This window comes from Rhinatrema bivittatum, chromosome 7 (assembly GCF_901001135.1).
Source record: "Rhinatrema bivittatum chromosome 7, aRhiBiv1.1, whole genome shotgun sequence".
Lineage (NCBI taxonomy): Eukaryota > Metazoa > Chordata > Amphibia > Gymnophiona > Rhinatrematidae > Rhinatrema > Rhinatrema bivittatum.
The window spans coordinates 271611983-271632394 of record NC_042621.1 but is presented as its reverse complement, the minus strand read 5'-3'; the positions used below and the strand labels follow the sequence as shown (position 1 = coordinate 271632394).

The following is a 20412-nucleotide window of genomic DNA, read 5'->3' as shown; positions in this document are numbered from 1 at the left end:
AATATACATAGTAGACGACAAATTGGAGCCAGATAGATGTTGAACAGTACTGATGAGAGTGAAAATCCCTGGGGAACTCCAGAGGTGATGGGCAGTTGGGCACCATTCGTAAATAGCGCCACTAACACTGGCCTCAGCAAGGTGGAGCAGGAGCATTTTGTGATTTAACCTATTGAAAGTTGAGGCGATGTCTGTCTAATAAGACCACAACATATAAGGTGCTTGATCAAAACCTCTTATGATTGTGTCGATACTTGAGAGGAACAAGGTTTCAGTGTTATGATGGTGCCCGATTCTGAATTGGTATTGGTCCAGTACCTAGTGAGAGTCAATGAAATCTGTCAATTGTCTTAATACTACTGCTTCTATTATTTTCGTGAGAAAGTGTAGTGAAGAAATAGGCCGTAAATTTGAGAGGCGTCAGGATAAGCAAAAGTTTTTTTCCTTGTAGTGGGCGCACAGAAGCTCTTTTGAGAAACCGAGGAAGATTACCATAGGAAAGGGAGAGATTCACTGTTTCGGTAACTGGTTTTAAGAATTCCGTGTTGTGGTACTTTCGGTAGAGAAGTAGAGCATGGATTAAGAGCAGAGGATGAAGAACTGAGCTTGTTTATAACCTCAGATAACTTCTGATTGTAGGACGGATTCATCATTGCAGACCACTAAATTGTTTCCATAGTAAGTAAATGCGAAGAGAGCAGGCAGTGTGGCTTCCGGAGGGACAGAGGAAAAAAATGCATAAATTATTGATGCCGGCACATCAGGTACTACCATAACGGTAGCGGGAAAAGCACAGGATCTCTGTGAGTGATAGTGAAAGGAAACAGTTTATCTTGTCTTGCCCTTCCACCAAGCTACACAACCACTCTCAAGAGAACCTGTGCTCAGAGTTACTTTACAGAATTAACTCCCATAATGTAGAGCAGTGTTAAATGCAAATGAACCATATGTGTGTACAATGCATTATAACAGAGTGGAAAATTTCAGCAGATCACAGTTAATGCGAGGGAAGTAAGGTAGACAGAAGAATGAGAACTAAAAAGAAGCAGAAATCAATGGGGGGGGGGGGGGGGGGGGGGAGGAGAAGGATGGGGAACTAAGGGGGCCATTTACTAAGTATTTTCCCCTTGGACATAGAATGGGAAAAAAAAGCTTTAGTAAATCAGGCCTTACGGTAGCAAAAATGAAATTTCTTTTAGTTTTATTTTATAAAGTACCATTTCAATTTGGCACTAAATGTTAATGTGAAAAGCATATCAATTTCCCCACAAATTATTTGCCAAATGGAAAAAAATATTTCCAAGCAAACCCTCCCGGGCAACAAATCCTGTTCTCAAGTTTCACACTTCCGTGCTCCAATATTAGCTAAACTGTACTTGCCCCCTTTTATCTCCTGCTGGTGACCTCCCAGCACTAACCGGTCCTGGAGGTACTGCTGCCCCGCTGGGTGAACTGAGAAGAGGAGGGATCCTTCGGGTGCACGAGAGCCAAGTTACTGGCGCTTCCCATGCACAGGTCCCAGGGCTGCTGCTTCTTCCTGAGGGAAGGCTTTTGCCATCTGTTGCTTTTCCAAATGGCAGATGTAATCTGCATTTTCAGCACCTTAGCTTCCCACCTTTGTTTGTACCAGAAGTTGGGGAGGTCGTCCGCATTCGTGAGCCTGGCTTTCACATCAGGGCTTCCACCACCTGAAATTCAAAGTCAGAAAGGATTTCCAGCACAACTAGCACACACACAATTCCCAGAAACATTAATACATTTTAGAAGCATCAGGGTTCTCTTTTGTTTTGCAATGTTAGTTTGGCATTGTGTAACTTGTAGACTAGTCTGGGTGCTAGTGACACCAATTAATTTTACTAAATGTGCCATGATGGATTTTGAATAAAAAAGAAATAAGCAGTCTATTGTAATTCTCCAGAGTTTCTTAAAACACCAAGGCTATCATCCAGTTAGAGATATTTTGGATTTTCCCACGCGTATTGGATAAAGCCATCACCTTACTACCTACTAATTGATATATTACCTAGATATATTGTGGATTAACTGAAACCTGGCTGGTCAAAGACATTCAGGCCGATTCTGTAAAAAGTGCGGGAGAGCCGGCGCTCCGTGTTGAACGCCTGCTCTCCCAACGCGTGCCCAGGCACCTCTCCTGGGCACGCAAGTCTCTATTTAAATTAGGTGTCGCGCTAATAAGGAGGCGCAAGGGACAATAGCGTGTCCCTAGCGCCTCCTTATTAGTGGTAGAGCTGTCTGTCAGCGGGTCCGACAACCAACGCTCTATTTTACCGGCATCAGTTTTCGAACCCGCTGACAGCCATGGGTTAGGAAAATGGACGCCGATAAAATTGAGCATCCGCAAATCTAACCCGCTGACCGGCGGGTTAGATTTTTTTTTTAAATTTTAGGTTCCTCCGACTTAATATTGCTAGGATATTAAGTCGGAGGGTGTACAGAAAAGCAGTTTTTTTCTGCTTTTCTGTACACTTTTCCTGGTTGTTTAGAACTTAATGCCTGCCCTTGGGCAGGCGTTAATTTCTGAGAGTAAAATGTGCACTTGGCCGTTCATTTTACTTTCAGTATCCCGGGTGACTAACTAATCAGCTCATCGACATGTATTTGCATGTGATTAGCGCTATTAGTTTTCCGGGGGTTGGTCGCGCGTTTTCGACATGCTGTCACCCCTTACAGTATAAGGGATAATAAAAGCGCATCAAAAACGTGTGGCCAAATGGTGAACTCGGTAGAGCACACCATACTGTATCGACCTGATAATTAGCAAGCGCCTTGTGACCTTGGGGAAGGTCACTTCACCCTGTGTTACTTCAGGTTCAAACTTTTAATAGATTGTACGTTATCTGTTAACAGGGAAATTCCTACTGTGCTTGACTAGAGCTCGCCTTGCACTAATCTAAATAAATGAAATAAAACACTATGCATCTGTATAAACTGTTGTCCCTGTGGACCTTATAAAAGTCATTTTTGTGTGTGTATGTACTTGAAGCCAAAAAAAAAATGTAAATTGGGTCTACGTAGTTTTCACCTCTTTACTTATGTTGTCCCCAAAATTAGGCATGTGTGAAATTCTTGGAAAGAGGTTTGCTACCCAATTCGATGAGCCCACCTGAAATCCCACAGGTTCATAGAATCAGTCTGACAAATATATGGAAAAAGAAGCTTCATAGTCTTGTTTAGGGCATGGTCTCCACTGTTAGACCTACTTAACATCTGATTTCTAAATGGGGAACAACACACTTAAAAAGGAAGAGGAAACAAAACCGAACAAGCTAATTTCGATCCCAAATGAACTTGGCGAACCTTAACTCATGCATTCATATTTCAGCGCCTGCAGAGCTCCCAAGGTTGCATTTAAAAGTTAAAAAAAAAAAAAATGGCACCCGCCACTTGAAAGTTCTGGGTGCAGTATAGCAAGTCAAACACCAAAATACAATTTGCAACAGTATCCTTAGCAATGCAAGGCAGAAAATGTATAAACAATACACCTCCAGTAATTGTGGCTCCTGTGTGCCACAGAGAAGGTGCAGAATGCAGGGGTGGATTGGCTTATTGGGGCTTCGGACATGCCCCGGTGGGCCGGGCCAGCCAGCCAAGGACGTGGATCGTGTTGGTCGTAGCAGCCTGGGCCCCAGTTGCATTTCACCCACAGCGGGAGTCTCCTCCAACACTCTCCTTCACTGACTTTTCCAGCGGCAGTGGCTCACCGGTCCTCCACCCACTGCTGTCTAGGACCTTCTCCCTCCACCTTCAGCCGCTGCCTCCCCCTCTCCCCGGCTCGTGTTCCGCCTCTCCCTGCGGAAGGCAGGAGTGCGGCCTCGCGCTGTTGCCTCTCCTGCAGCTCCGAGCTGTCTGCTTCTCTGCCACGGGTCTCCCCCGTCCTCGAGCCGCGGCAAAGCCCAAAACAAAACAGCCTGCCCTTTCCTAAAGCAAGGGACACCTCCTATTGCAGCTTCGGGCCGGGATCCTGTTATCCAGGGCTTTGCTTGCATCCCCCTAATCACCAATGTGAGTAGAAACTTTTTTTTTTTTAAGTTAACAGGCAACGTGTGGATCTTCTGCCTGGGGTGGGGAACAGGATGAAGAGAAAGGGTGTGAATGATCCAGAGTCTGGCAGGCCGATGCAGTACGGTGCGCTCTGCCGATTTGTAACCAAATCAGGAAATGTTTCTTCAGGGGTGGATGCCTTCCCAGAATTGGTGATGAAGATGAGAACAGTAAATGGAATTCAAAGGGGCATGGGATAAACACTCTGGATTCCTAGAGGTTAGAGGACAGAAATGAAGAAGTAGGGTAACCCTTGATAACTTTAGGTGTAACATTTCTGCATGGGGGATAATCTGCATGGAGCGGCGGTACTACCGTTAGCAATTTACTGGGCTGACTGGATGGACCACTTGTCTTTATCTGCTGTCATTTACTGTATATATATATAGTTAGTACTATTTTGGTATGGGTGGTTTACTATATTGTAATTCATTTTATGCAAAATTTCCAAGGGCCAAGTCCACGCCCAACACTCTTAACAATAGGCCTAATATCATGTGTGTTTTAGATGTTTTTTTGCAGGGTTTTTTGGTTGGCACTGCAGTAGTGCATGTAAGTATAGTATACATGTTATAAATTATATTTTATCTCAGAAGACTATACTTTGAATGTCCCTTTTCATGTAAAATCTATTATAAATGCATAATTTTTAATTGTGTGGTGGGGAGAGTTGGGGGGGGTGTGTGCAAGGCTGTAAGGAGGCCCCCCCAAGCTGGCCAAAAGTTCCGGTTGGGTCCAGCGGGGGTCCGGGAGCGGAGGTGCGGTGAAGCACGTGACGTCGGAGTGACGCGGACGTCACGTGCTCTCCGCGCCTCTGCTCCGGGACCCCCGTTGGACCCAACCGGAACTTTTGGCCAGCTTGGGGGGGGTCAGGAGGCGCGGAGAGCACGTGACGTCCGCGTCACTCCGACGTGACGCTGACGTCACGTGCTCCTCGCAAAGGAATACAGGGATGGCTTCCTGACTCCCCGCTGGACCACCAGGGAGTTTTGGTAAGTCTTGGGGGGGATTAAGGAGGGTGAGGGGTTTAAATTTGTATTTAGGGAACCGGTGAACGTATGGACAGACCCTCAACTTATGGAATTCTCCATATGTCCATATTGAACGAAATCGACCCTCAACTTCAACTTATCAACGCAAACTTTTTGTCTGCACATCCCTAGGAGCTGTTGAAGTACCTGCTGCACAGAAAGGGGTAGATTTTAAAAAAGGGCGCCTTCGCGTACTTTTGTAGGCGCATCAGGCGCAAACAAAAGTACGCTGGATTTTAGTAGATATCTGCTAAAATCCTGGATCGGCGAGCGCAAGGCTGCCGATTTCATGTAGCCGGTGCGCGCCGAGCCGCGCAGCCTACCTCTGTTCCCTCCGAGGCCGCTCCGATTTCGGAGCGGCCTCGGAGGGAATTCGCTTTCGCCCTCCCCTCACCTTCCCCTCCCTTCCTCTACCTAACCTAGCCCTGTCTAAACCCCCCCACCTACCTTTGTCAGGGGATTTACGCCTCCCGGAGGGAGAAGTAAATCCCCGCATGCCAGCGGGGCGCTAGCGCGCCGAGACGCGACCTGGGGGTGGTTCCGGAGGGCGCGGCCACGCCCCCGGACCGCCCCGGGCTGAAACCACGCCCCCGGGCCCGCCCCCGAAACGCCGCGTCCCGCCCCGAAAACACAGCGCCGATCGGCCCCGCCCCCGACACGCCCCCCTCGAAAAACCCCGGGACTTACGCGAGTCCCGGGGCTCTGCGCGCGCCGGCAGGCCTATGTAAAATAGGCGCACCGGCGCGCAAGGCCCTGCTCGCGTAAATCCGCCCCAAAGTGCACAAGGGTGTCTGAAATAGAACACATGGGCATCTTTTGAAAAAAATTCCCTGGGCTGATATTTTCCCTCAATCTGCCCCTAACAGAGTGTATAATTAATGTTTGAAAATTGGTGTTTCCTCTTGGAAGGAAAGTAGCACGGGTATTATGAAAGGGGAAAGGTTCCAGAAAGTGTAAGGTCATCCAATGGTCAGAGGGAGAGCATTGTAACTCTGTGACAGACAGACTGGGTTTTGGAAAGGGTGTACTACCATGGATAGAATGTGGGAGGGGGCTCTCTCAGAGTCACCAAACCAGCCGGAGGAGGCAGCTGTGGCCCTCTCCCGGGGTTACAGGGGAAAGGAAGGAGGAGTTGGGCAGAAAAACCTCACAGATGTCTCAGGAAGTCTGAGAAATGTGAAGAGATATCTAAAGAAGTTAATCTGAGAATTAATATTATCACAACGACTGAAATAAGGGAACGGTAAGTGGGCTTTCAGGACCAGAAGGAAGCCTGTGCCTGACTGGAATCTGTGAGCAGGGTTGGGGAGCTGCAGTCCATCTACAGAAGAGGAAGTGAGTTACTTTTCAGCCATCTTAAAAGATGTTGAGTCAGCGCCCCCTTTCCTATCGCACCCCCAGGTGCCCCTCCTGAGGGCACCATTTAATATTTAAATTAGGGGGTCGCGTTGTCAACCCTAGCGCCTCCTTGATAACGGGAGCCCAAGAGCGTCAGACCTCTGCCGGTTAGGAAAACCAGTGCTGAATTTATCGACGTCGGTTTCAATAAACGCCGCACAGCCAGGTGTTCCGGAAATGGATGCTTGTCAATTGAGCGTCAGTTTCCTTCACCCAACTGCTGGCGCTTTTTTTTTTTTTTACTTTTTTTTAGTTAGTTTATTAAAGACAAGCCGTTAAGCCCGTTAAAACGGGCTACATCCCTCTCTCACCTCCCCCTCATTCTCTCTCCCCTCACTCTTCACCACCCCCTACCTCCCTCCCTCCCTCACTCCTCCCCACCCTCCCTCTCCTCTCACTCAGTCCCTCCCTCCCACTCAGTCTCACTCACTCCCTCCCCCCTCTGTCCCTCCCTCTCACTCACTCTCACTCAGTCCCACTCACTCCGTCCTCTCCCTCCCTCTCTCTCCTTCCCTCTCTCTCCCTCAGTCCCACTCCCTCCCTCAGTCCCACTCACTCCCTCTCACTCAGTCCCCCAGTCCCTCCCCCCAGTCAATCCCTTCCTCCCACTCAGTCCCTCCCTCTCACTCAGTCACTCCCTCCCCCTCACTCACTCCCACTCACTCTCCCTCAGTCCCACTCCCTCCCTCTCCCAGTCCCACTCCCTCCCTCAGTCCCACTCCCTCTCACTCAGTCCCCCCTCTCACTAAGTCCCACTCCCTCCCTCTCACTCAATCCCTCCCTCCCACTCAGTCCCTCCCTCCCACTCAGTCCGTCCCTCCCTCTCTCTTCTCCCTCCCTCGCTACTGGCCGCTACCGCCGCCCGCTACCGCCGTCGCCGCTACCGGTACCGCCGCCGCTCGCTACCGCCGTCGCCGCCCGCTGCTGCCACTGGACGCCGCCCGCTACCGTCGCCGCCGCCCGCTGCTGCCACTGGACGCCGCCCGCTACCGTCGCCGCCGCCCGCTACCGCCGCCGCTCGCTACCGCCGACGTGCTCGCCCGCACATGCGCGGTAGAGCTGGTCTCTACTGCGCATTTGCGGCACGTCGGTCAAGCTTCGTTTATCTAGTAAGATTTTTCCTCCTACTTAATATCACCAATATTATCGCAACAATATTAAGAGGCAGTACAGAAAATCATGTTTCACTCCGCGTTGGACGCAGGTTGTATAGGCGCTAACTAATCCCCTTATTAAACAGTTTGTTTAATAAAAGATCTTTCGTTGGACCACACCATCTGTGGTGGACAGTTATTTTGTGGAGGTGTTTGGGATTGTGTCCTCAGCTCAGTTTGGCCCCGCAGTTTATCTGCTCCCAGCCGAGACTGATTTCCTCACTTTGCCTCAGCTATCCCAGGCTTCCCGAAAGCCGAGGAGACCCCAGGACAGGGGGTTGCATAACTAATGCAGCAAAAAAATGAGGCCACCCATACAATATAAAGTGAGGAGAGGATGAAAAGGTACCTCCCAGCATATTTTGTAACAATGTTTTGCAAAGGTGTGGAAAGGAATAAGCAGGTGCGAAGTGAGCAGTGGGGTTACCTTTCTCTCTGCTTATTTTTGTCTCGGCAGGGAAGTGTTCCTCCCAGTTTATGGGGAAAATGCTTGGTAAACAGACCACCAGGACCGCAAACTTGTTTGTACCTTGCTCTAACAATAGCCATGGGACTTTTTTTTTTAACCTATTCCAGCCTGCTCCTGGGTGCCTTTAAGGAACGTCCTTATCGCCTGCAGACAAACGACTTTCACGGGCTCCTCTTAGATTCAGCGTTAGGGCTCGAGGTTTTTCCTCTAAAAACTAACTTGCAACTGCTATTTAACATGGACTAAAAGTGAACACAGACTTGGGCAGACTGGATGAGGCGCTTGGCCTTTGTCAGCCGTCATTTGCAAGCAAGTTTGCACAGCTCAAATCCTTTAAAAGACCCCCCCCATGACAGCAAACATCCTCCATGTCATTGTGGGGGTTCGTTTTAGTGCGAGCAAAGAGTGAAAATCTAAAAGCAGGGAGTTCCCAAGCTCTTGCAGGGGATGATGCGCCGAGGTTAAAAGGGAGCTGAAACGGCGCTTCTGCCAGTTTTCCCTGCAGGCTCTGCGCGGCGTCTGCAGCCCCGCCGCGCTCCTTCCCGCCATAATTCCCCGCCGTCCTCCATTCGTCAGCAGCAGCTGCGGAGCCGCGTGTGAGCGCGCGCCTCCCCTCCGGAGCACTTTAGCAGCACAGCCCGCCTTTCTCCGTGAAGTTGTTCCCATCCCAATTAAATGGGCCTTGCTGGCAGTCTTTGCCCCCCCCCCCCCCCCTGCATTTTACAGGAGGACCCTGTCTCTGGCAGCTCTGTGGAGTTATTTCTATGATCAGAAGCTTGCTGGGTAATAGAAAAGCAATTAAAGAGTGGGGCTAGTTTCTATCTGCAAACGTTGAGAAGTTGAAGGAGTTTATTGTCTTGCTGTAAATTTCAGGCTATGTAAAATGTGGTCATGGATATGATAGGAATTTTCTAGCTCTGTTTGTAAAAGAGCACCACAAAATATAGCATTCGGCTTCATTTCTGTGCCTCATGCAGACATGATTTATCTATTTTTAAGATATGTATAAAGCCTAACCTTCAATCAAAGCAATTCTACTGTCTACTTGCTTAGAATGGGAACTAATTCTAGTTCGGGGTGATTCCTTGATTCTTTTTCTTTTATCATTTGTACCAGTGATCTGAGAATTAAACAGATAGAAATATAGTATAAAAATATACTTTGAGAAACTGTATTTTGGAGGCAGTATAATTTTTACAATATGCAGTATTATACAATGCTAACACTTCAATTTACCTTTCAAAGCATTCTCTGTTGACAGTTAGTAAAGTAGCAATAGTATCAACCAAGGGAAAAACTTCGCAGTAGGTGCCTTATCGGATTTCTGTTTCATGAGGGGCACTCATAATATGTATGGGATAAAAGGTAATTTAAGAAATAGCACAGAGAGATGGTTACTAGTCTATGCTTTAATATGGGGGGGGGGGAGGGATGGAATTTATGTACCTCAATTTGAATGACCTCCCATGATTTTCTATGCAATATATCCACAGCACCTCAGATCCTGTCCGCTCCCTATGACATCTGGAATATCACTGGGCAGGATGTGATTTTCGGCTGTGAAGTCTTTGCCTACCCCATGGCATTCATTGAGTGGAGAAAGGATGGCACCGAAATGCTGTTACCAGGAGATGATCCACACATTTCAGTGCAGGTATACCACCGATTTGCTAGATCTGCCAGGAAAAGCGAAAAGCTTTCAGAAAATATGCATATCCTTTCGTAAGGCTACAGCTGCTTGGCTTTAGTTGAAACCAATTGAATGAGAAAAATAAGTTAGGTTGGTAAAATAGAACTAAGTGATGCATAGAACTGTAGACATTGGGGAACATTTTCAAAGGCTTAGTAGCCTGTGCAATACACTTTAGAATGCATGCTAAAACCAGCAAGCTATGCAGGAAGACCTTACTAAGCACATTAAAGGAGCCCAAAAAGAAGTTAGTGTGAGCATGCAACTATTTGCATGTCCATGCATGCAAATGAGGGAATGCCATATGCATTTGAGGGTAGTTACTGTGCTCCTACTAAATAGCGTGGTATGTTCAACTTTCCCGCTAGTTAGTGAATGCTCGTTAACGATTCTATTTAGGACTTGCTAGAATCCAGCGTTAATTTATTAAGGGGCAGATGCAGTGAGACATTCGTTGCGTGCCCGTTTTCCTAACACGCACGCAGCCACATCCCCTGGACGCCTGATGCATTTAAATGAGGGACTGCGTAAAAAAGGACACGCTAGGAGAGAATTGTGCATCCCTCATGCTCAAATGCATCAGGCACACTCAATTGCAATGGGCATTCAATACGAGCATCTGTTTTATCCTGTTTCTGGCCGATTTTGTTGAGATTGCTAAAGACCGCCATAGCTAAGTGCCCCTTCCTATGAGCATCTAAATTGTGCATCCAGAAGATTTTTTTTTTAAATCAAGACAATATACATTTATTTTAAGTGTCACAATACATAATTTAAGTGTCACAATAATACTAAATAGGAAGAACCACAGAGGACATGATTTTAACATTCTTCATGAACCCTTGACTCGCGGATTGACTTACACTACCTCCGGAGCTGGCATTAAATTTACCGTGATAAAAAGTCCTGGTTGGGCGCCCAGCAATTTTCTGCATCAGGGGTAATAGCTAATAGCCTCATCTACATGGAATTTACATGTGATGGGCGCTATCGGTTAAGCATTTGTTTGGGCTCAAGTTTTGGACATGCTAATCTCCTTATTGCATCGGGTGCTAGACTTGCACGTGCAAAAATGCGCGTCCCACCTGTGTGCTAAGCTGGGTGCACTTTATTGCATCGCCCCCATAATGAGCATGTTACTTACCAAGGGCGTACTAAATAGCATGAGCAGCTAAAACGAGCATACTCTTGAGAGGGATTAGCTTGTGCTTGAAAATTGCCTTGCTTTGTACAGACCATGACATTCTCGCATGTCTGCAGCTTTGCGGTTAGATGCTTTATTGAAAATTTACCCCCTGCAGTACAGGCTTTTCAAAATATTGCAAGATGAATCATGTTCCAGAAAGAATATTATTCTAAACTATATTTACACTTATATACCTCTGTATTTTGATAAAAGAGACCTAGGGCAGTTTGCATCAGATAAAATAGTACATCCATAATAACAAAAGTAGAGTAATAAAACTCTCTGATGCAGATCCCCCACTTAAAAGTAATTCATTGCTCTTTTCAGATTCTAAAAGTTCCCCTGTTAATTCATTATTTTTTTTCTGGTTTTGTCTCTCTCAGCTGGTTTTTGTTTTACTGTCATCTCTTTTCCTTTCTCTGGTCACTCTATTGATTTCTTTTTTCCTTGCTATATTCTTCATTTGTGGAAATGGATCTATACTCATATTTTGCTGCTGCTGCAGTAATTGCAGCTCTGTGTTCTGCATGCAATATAGGTCTATGTTATTGTTGCCTGCATATATGGTAGGAAAGTGTAATTCTGAACAAAGGAGAAAATGCAACAGTAAGAGGACTTGGTGTATGATCTTTCTCTGGCCAGTATGCCATCGTTACATAAATTGTTACATTCTGCAAGACTTACTGAGCAACTTAAGACCAAGCTAATGCAGTGGTGCAAATGTATATGTTGGAAGCATGCAATACTGACTGCTTACTTTTCCATGGGAGGGTAATTTTATAACCATGTGGGTAGGGTTAAAGTCTGCTTGCAACTTGTATATGCAGAAGTTCTTGGGTAAGTGCTGGGTGTGTATAGATTAACTTGTATAACATCACATCTCCTTTTCGGAGGGCGCAGCTTATATGTATACTTATGCACATCAGTTCGAACTGAACTTCACCCCCCACCCCGCAGCTTGCATAAAACTGGCTCTATTTTGTAAGAGCCATTTATGCACACAAAACTAGATTTTATTCGGGTAATTTTCAAAAGTATTTAGGCATACAATGTGGTTTTACTTGCATAAATGGGCTTTTTGAAAAGTACCCTGAGGGTCATATATGGAAAGGTGCACATAAAAACTATTTTGAGCATACTTTTCTGCATTCTCAAAGAGGCACTCCCAGGGAAATCATTTGCATATGTACTTTCGATTTTCAAAAATGCATGCATAAATGTTTGTGTGAACCCTTACACCTGACCCTAGCAGGTGTACATTTGTGCATCGTGCATGTCTGTGCGTCTCAGTCCGCTTTGAGAATTTAGGCTGCAGACTTTACTCTTGGCAAATAAAGCAACTGGGTCATCTCCTTATTTTTTTTCCAGTTAAATTCAGATATATGGTTATTCTTTGTCCCCAGCACAGATTCACCAACAATCATGAACTTACAAAGCCGCTTCTGTTTTACCCAATTGACTGCTGATGGGCTGAAATAGCTGTCTCTTGGGATAAGTATTTGAAAGAGACAGAAGTTTTGCTAACAGGGTGGGTTTCCTGAGTTTGCCTTGTTCCTCGGAGAGCAGGTCTCTCATGAGACTCTCTGGCAGCAAGCTGTTTAGCAGTAACACTCCTCATTTGAACAGCGTTACTGCACTGTTTAGACTTAAACTGTACTTCAGTACTTATACTCGACAGCATCTTTGGGCTGTTTCTATTTAAGGTTTAATTTAATTTGATATTCTACCTAATCACATTTGTTTGACTCTACTATAATATCTATTGGGTTACTTGGCCAATGTTATTAAATCTCTGCCATTTAATTACTGTAAACTAGATGTTTGCTTATGTTTAACATACATCCTACACTAGAATTACCATGTTATACTGTTCAGTCATTTTATCTGGAACATGCTTTGAACTCCCTGGCTGGAAAAGTGAGTCATAAATAAACAAGGATGATGATGTTTCCCCATCTTTTCTTGGATCTAGAGGCTGATCTATTTATTTATTTATTTAAAACTGTTTATATACTGCTTTTACAACTAAGGTTGTCCAAAACAGTTTACAAATAAAAACCACTCATAATAATAAACATAAACGTAGTGAAGTAAAATAACACATAGTAAGAACTAAATAAAAATACAGAGAATGAAGAGTAAAAAGTACTAACATTCGTGAGTGTGATTGCTTAGGACTGAAATCGTTTGGAGGGTGACATACAGAAGGCAGCAGAGAATAGATGAGTTATCAATTTTTTTTTTAATTCTTTCGGGTTGGCAATCAGCCTTAAAAAATCTGGGATGGAGTTCCATAAAAATGGACTGGCAGCTGAAAATGCTCATTTCCTAGTTATGTCTAGCCTGGCTAGATAGATTGAGGGAAGTTTGAGTAGACATTTATTTAGGGATTGCAGGCGTCTGGTTGGTATACACGAAGAGCGGAGTACAACCATATGGATGAGAGGTTATGTATAAGGTTGTGTATGATGGATAGAATCTTACATTTAATTCTACAACTAACGGGAAGCCAGCGGAGGGAAATTAACACTGGTGAGATGTGTTCTTTCTTGGAAAAGCCTGTCAAGATGCGCGCAGCAGTGTTTTGAATTAATTGTAAAGGGCGAAGAGCATTGTCAGGAAAGCCAAGATAAAGTGCATTGCAGTAATCTAGACCTCAGAATAACAAGGATTGCAATACAGTATGAAATTCATCATGGAAAAGTAAGGGGCGCAGAAGTTTTTAGTAGGAGAATTTTGAAGGAGTTTTTTACAACTGTCGCTGATATACTAAAGTGCGCTTAATTTTGCACAGAAGTAATGATTTTGCATGCATACATTTTCAACTGGAACTCATGTGCAAGTAAGTCTGGTAGAAAATTTACATGCAGAAGTTTCCATTGGATGGCTTAGCAAATCAGATAACTACACTTCATGGAGTTGTAATCATCTGTTTTGCTTAGGCACTGTAAACCTCTGTATATAAACTGCACCTCATCACAGTGTAGTTGTCTTTAGCAAATCCCAGCCTGCAAAAACACATGCATGTATATTTTAGTGCTGTGAATATCATTAATTTTTATTTTTATTTATTTATTTATTTGAAAGTTTTTGTATACTGATTTGGGGGTAAATTTTAAAAAGCTATGAGCAGGCTGTTACGCATGCCATCTGTGGCAGACCCGCGGCACGGCCCCCTCACCTTTCTACAGTGACTCCAGCTTCTGGTTCCTCCTCGTGGTGGCGGTGGGCCATCAGCTCCGTCCTCGGGCCTCTCCCGGTGCCTCCGGCCCTGCTGCAGTTCCTGGCATTCCCGGTCCTGCCACTACTTCTCGTCTGGCCTCTCCGTGTGGCCCGCGGAGAGACGCTGCTACTCGCGCCGCGCACACCACTGATCCTTAAGTAGGGACCGCACCGGGAACTTAGCCGTGGCCCCGGATGATGATGTCAGCTTTACTACAGTACTTAAGCTCAGGCTCCGCTCCCTAGCGTTGCCTTTGCAACAGGTCTCCTCGCTGGTCGAGTACTCGTTGCCTCCTAGAGATTCGTCTCATCCCTGTGTTCCTGTTCTCGTTGTTCCTGTCTCCTTGTTCCTATCTTGCTTCATTCATCGGTTTGACTACATGGACATTGACCTTGCTTTGCCTGACTTCCCCATTGACTTTCTCCAAGCTCGGACCTTCACTTTGCCTACCCACGCCTTTGACTCTCCCAAAGCCCAGACCTTCGCTTTGCCTGACCAATGCACAGTGGAATCTTTAAGGATGGAAATTCCATGTGCAATAGGGAAGAGAATAGCAGTGTGGGCTGCTACTGCCCACCTGGACACAATGAACAGGCAGACGATGAAATACTAACAGAAATTAGGGAAGCTAACATATTTGACAACACAGTAGCAATGGGAAATTTCAATTACCCCTCAGTGTTGACTGGGTAAATGTCACATCAGGACATGCTACGGAGGTAAAGTTTCTAGATGAAATAAATGATTGCTGCATGGAGCAGTTGGTCCGGGAACCAATAAGAGGGGGAGCCATTTTAAACCTAATTCTTAGTGGAACGCCGTATTTGGGGTGGGAGGTAATGGTAATGGGGCCGCTTAGCAACAGTGATTAAAATTAGGGATGTGAATTGTTTTTCTGACGAATTAAAATATCGTACAATATTTCTTAATTCGTCAAAAATTCATGAAAAATGAGAAACTATCGCATTTCCCCCGAATTTTCGTCAAAAATCATTTTTCGGCTTAGTGCGCGCACTAACAAATATAGCAAAAAGTAACAAAAATTAACGGTTTTTGTTAGTGCGCGCTAACTCCCGTTAGCGCGCACTAATCCGAAAAAATGATTTTTCACTAAAAAAAAAAAAATGCCGATCCACGGGAAACTGATATTTTCCTGCGGCCACACAAACCCGATAGCAAAAATGATGGGGCACCCGATTCACATCCCTAATTAAAATATGATCAAATATAACTTAATGACTAGAGGGAGAACTGTTATGGTTAAGCGGTGTTTGGGTGGATTCTTGGATACTGTGGCAGGTGACCACGCCCACGGGGAGGAGCCCCGTGAGGAGCCACAGTACTGGGCTAAACGCAGATGGACAAACAGAGTTTAGTTCTTTTATTAAACAGCTTGAGGTGTACCACCAGAGGTGGCAGTAGTGAGATAGTCTGGAAGTAGCAGTCTCAGGCCCCTCGGCAGAGGGGACCCTTCTCACCCTGCTGGTATAGGGGAATTCTGGTGCAGGTTTCCCAGCAAGGTAGTACTGTGGATGAGATAGACTGAGAGTTAGACTACTCACTAGATGGTTGCTGTTGGCATGCGATTCCACCAGGTTGAAGAAGTTGGTAGTGGCACCGAGGCAGAGAGAGCAGGCTCTCGAGGAGCGAGTACCTGATCCCTGTAAGGCACCTGAAATAAAGCAGAGGGCCCCTGAGGAGCGGGTACCCAGGTTAGCAATACCCCGAAGGGCAGAGAGAGAGCTTCCAGCGGCAGCACGGAAGCGGCAGAGTAGCTTAGACAGGATGGATCCAGGTCTTTGCTAACTCAGCGAGCTAGCAATTGAATACAGGCTATATACCCGGATGGCGTGATGTCAGTAGAGGGGGAATGCCACCGAGGTTCGTGCCAATGCTCGAATAAAGACATGGGTGGCATGCATGCGTGCACCTTAGAAGGCCCTTGAGAGGAGCATGGCAGGAGGCAGCACCATAGCCGTTCCGGGGACGCCGGAGAGGTTGGCTAGTAGACGCGGCGGCAGCCATTTTTCCTAGGGATGTGGGAGGAGCTGTAAACAAGGTGAGGCAAACTGGGCGATGCCGTCTAGCATCGACGGACGCAACAAGAACATTAAGTAAATCTACTGCTCTAGTATTTAACTTTCTGAAGGGAGACTTTGATAAACTGAGGAAAATAGGAAAAAAAAGTAAAGGTTGCAGCTACAAAGATTAATGGGGTAATTTTCAAAAGAATTTACATACTTAAAATTGGATTTTGCATGTGTAAATGTTCTTTACTTATGTAAGTGGTCTTTTGAAAATTGCAATAATATATGCCATTGAATTATCAATAGGTTTTACATGTGTATGTTCACCTTAAGTGCATAAATGAGCTATTGAAAATTGCACATGTAAATGTAACATACTATTAGAGCAATTACTTTGAAAATTACCTTTCAAGAATTTACATTAAGCATGGAAACTGTTTAAAAATATCATCTTAGAAATCTAGACAAGATGTATTCCATGCATTAGAAAAGGTGGAAGGAAGGATAGATGATGGCAGGCATGGTTAAAAGGTGAGGTGAAAGAGGCTATTTTATCCACAAGAACTTCTTTCAAAAACTGGAAAAAGAATCCAACTGAAGAAAATAGGAAAAAGCATAAGCATTGGCAAGTCAGATGGAAAACATTGATAAGGCAGGTAAAAAGAGAATTTGAAAAGAAGCTGACTGAAGAGGCAAAAACTCATAATAAAAGCTTTTTAAAATATATCCAAAGCAGAAGCCTGAGAGGGAGTTGGTTGGACCATTAGATAATCAAGGGGTTAAAGGGGCACTTAGTGAAGACAAGACCATAACGGAAAGATTAAATGAATTCTTTGTTTCGGTGTTTACTAAAGAGGATGTTAGGGAGATACCTGTGCAGGAAATTGTATTTAATGGGAATGATTTGGAAGAACTAAAACAAATCATGGTGAACCTGTATGATGTAATAGAGCAGTTTGACCAACTAAAGAGTAAAAAATTGCCTGGACCAGATGGTTTACACCCAAGAGTTCTGAAAGAACTAATAAAATGAAATAGCAGTTCTATCACTAGTAATTTGTAACCTGTTATTAAAATCACCTATTGCATCTGAAGATTGGAGAGTGGCGAATGAGTTGCTGAGCTTTAAAAAGGGCTCCAGTAGTGATCTGGGAAAGTATAAACCAGTGAGCCTGACTTCAGTACTGAGAAACATCAATAGAAACTATTCTAAAGAACAAAATCACAGAACATATAGAAAGACATGATTTAATGGGACACAGCGGAGCCAGAATTGATACCATGAGAAGACAAGGCTACTATGGCAAGACAGGTTTACATAGGGCTGGGACTTAGATGTGGCAAGGGCACTGAGGCTTGACAAGATAGTGATGAGGCAAACTGAGGGCCTCTGCTGGTGGGGGAGGTTTATGAAAATAGGATAAGTGAAATCTTAACACATGCTCACCATTCTGTTGTTTCCTGAATCACCCCTGGAGCCCTTTTTAAAGATCTGTGTCACATTGGCCACCCTCCAATCTTCAGGTACAATCAATGATTTTAATGGTAGGTTACAAATTACTAGTGATAGATCTCCTATTTCATTTTTTAGTTCTTTCAGAATTCTGGGGTATAAACCATCTGGTTCAAGTGATTTGTTACTCTTTAGTATGGCACTATGCCCTATTGCATCATATCTGATGATCATAAGGTAGCCAAATAGGTGGATAAAGTGATGGCAAAAGCCAGAAGGATGCTTGAGTGCATTGGGAGAAGAATAGCTAGCAGGGAAGGGGAGGTGAATTTGCCTCTGTATAAGTCTTTGGTGAGATCTCATTTGGAGTACTGTGTACAATTCTGGATACCGTAAGTTCAAAAGGTGGTGAACCGAATAGAGTTGATCGAGAGAGTAGTTACTGAAATAGTCAATGGTCTTTATAATAAAGCATAGGGGACAGGAGAAAAAAAATCTAAACATGGATAACCTGGAGAAAGGAAGAAAAAGGGGAGATACTGTTTGATAGAGATATTTAAAGACTTTCAAGGACTAAATGCTCAGGAGGCAGGTCTCTTTCAAAAGAAAGGAGGCTCTGAAACAAGGAGTCCTGGGATGTGGGTGAAAGAGGGAAGATATTCTGGAGTAATCTATTTCTATACAGAAAGTGGTGGAAGTGATGGAGATAAGGACAAATACAGAAGATCTCTGAGGAAGAGGAAGGGGCTACAAAGCTGAGCAGGATATGTGGATGGTTAGACTGGTCTTTTATCTGCCTTCATGTTCTATGCTTCTGTGACAAAAATGAGTTGGTAATACTATTCCGACCCTATGGGATTTGGGGGTTAATTCTAAATGGGATTTAGCAAATAAACCCCAGTTTTACACATATAAATGGCTTTATGAAAATTGCATGTATTTTTACACTCATGACAAAGAGGCATTCCGAGGTGGGGACAGAACATATGCTCCTACCTTTTGGGTTCCAAAAAGTATGCGTGTAACTTACGTGCACAAAAGGACATCTACTCTCCAAGCAGGTACAGTTTTGTACATGAATGCTGGGACAGGATACATGCGCACCCGTGAATTTTCAAAGCGGATTTGTGCATACAAATTACCCTCCCCATGTGTATGTGCAAGCATCTGTCCAAGCTAAGCAAGGAATATTAAATCTAATCTGCTGCTGCTGCTGATGTGTATTACTGAGAAGAGGCTATTCCTCTGGCCTCACTTCCCCCCCAGTCCTCTGCTCAACAATGAGGATCAGGGCTGGTCAAGCCTGACTCTCAGCTACCAACCAAAAGATTCTGCTCCTAACCCCCTCAGCCCATTTTCATCCATTCCTGTTTTTTCAGTGGATCTCAAGAAAGTTCAAATTAGATCTTAATAAAGTTTTATTACCAGCCTTTGTGAGGGTTTCAGTATTATATATGTTCCTTTATGGCAGTTCTGACACATTGCCAGAGGCTGGAGAGAAAAGTAAATAGGTTTTTGATGCTTTCTAATTGCCTTTTGTAATGAACCTCGTGTAGGTTAAAGGCAGCAGAATCATTAAAACCATAGAGAAGAGCTGGCAAGAACTGCAGTGTATCCCTGGCTGAAAGATGGTTTCTTACTGTAATGTGATCTTTAATGTTTTCCCAAATGACTCACAAAATTGGATTAAAAAGTACCCTTTAATGCTAGTGTAAATAAGAGCAAATGTAATCGGATAGCAATCATTATATGCAATAAATGATTACCAATGTTTCTGAAAGATGTTTCAGATACTTATGAAATTATGAATTATCAAAGCAACTCTGTTATATTCCAAACCAGAACTTTAACAAATAGGAAAACACTGTCTTGAACTGAGGTGTTTTTGTTTTTTTATGGGCAAATAAATAGATTTCTGTAGAACTGGGGCAAATTCCACTATTAAGGAGACTAGGATAGGTCTTTTTAATGGAGGAAATGTGCAGTAGTAATGCACCTCAGAAACAAGGAAACTGGCACTTAGTAATCAGAGATGCACATAATCTCTCCAAATGAACAAGTTTGAATTAATAGTTCAAGAATGGTTTCTCTTCTCTTCCAAGCATTATCTCAGGTGATGCATTTTTTTTTCCTAAGAACATGTGCACTATTGCTATGATATGTATTTATATAGGCAAGTATTTGTACTGCCTGTTGGAGAATGGTGCAAGATTTAAACAGGTGAGAATATTCCTCCCTGCAAGGCTATCACATAGAAAAGGAGCTAGGACAGGCAGGTAAGGGGGTACTGGAAAAAGTTGTATTAAGTGATGTTAAATATGTCAGTGGGAGGACAGGAATTCAGAAAAATGCTGCAAATTTGGGGCTGGGTGGGCTGGGGAAGAGTAAGGAGTTCCAAGTTGCTGATGCTGTTCTAGCTGTGTTGCAGATCTTATTCAAGACAATATTCATTAGCTGCAATGATGGTTCTTGGACAGAAGTCAGAACTCCACTTCAGTAAATGCCATAGCAGCTGTTTATGTATTATTCCTTTTGTTTGTTTAGATTTAAGCTCACTCCTTTCCATTAGTAGCTCAGAGTCGTTCTGGAATGGATTTTCATCTAGCTCTGACCAGAATCATCTAACGCAAGCCTGGGGCCCATGAAATACAAGCATACTCCTTTTCAGTCCAAAGCAGAATTAAACCCAGATCTGCAGATGTGAAGTTCTAGTTTATTA

General features: G+C 44.4%; 1 protein-coding gene across 1 annotated transcript in view; it reads left to right on the top strand.

Moving 5' to 3' along the window:
* KAZALD1 (Kazal type serine peptidase inhibitor domain 1) overlaps positions 1-20412 on the top strand; it is an 83700-nt gene that overhangs the window by 49857 nt on the left and 13431 nt on the right. The window contains exon 3 of the mRNA XM_029610239.1: positions 9608-9768. Coding sequence (XP_029466099.1) covers positions 9608-9768 — 161 coding nt within the window. The remainder of the gene's footprint in view (positions 1-9607; positions 9769-20412) is intronic.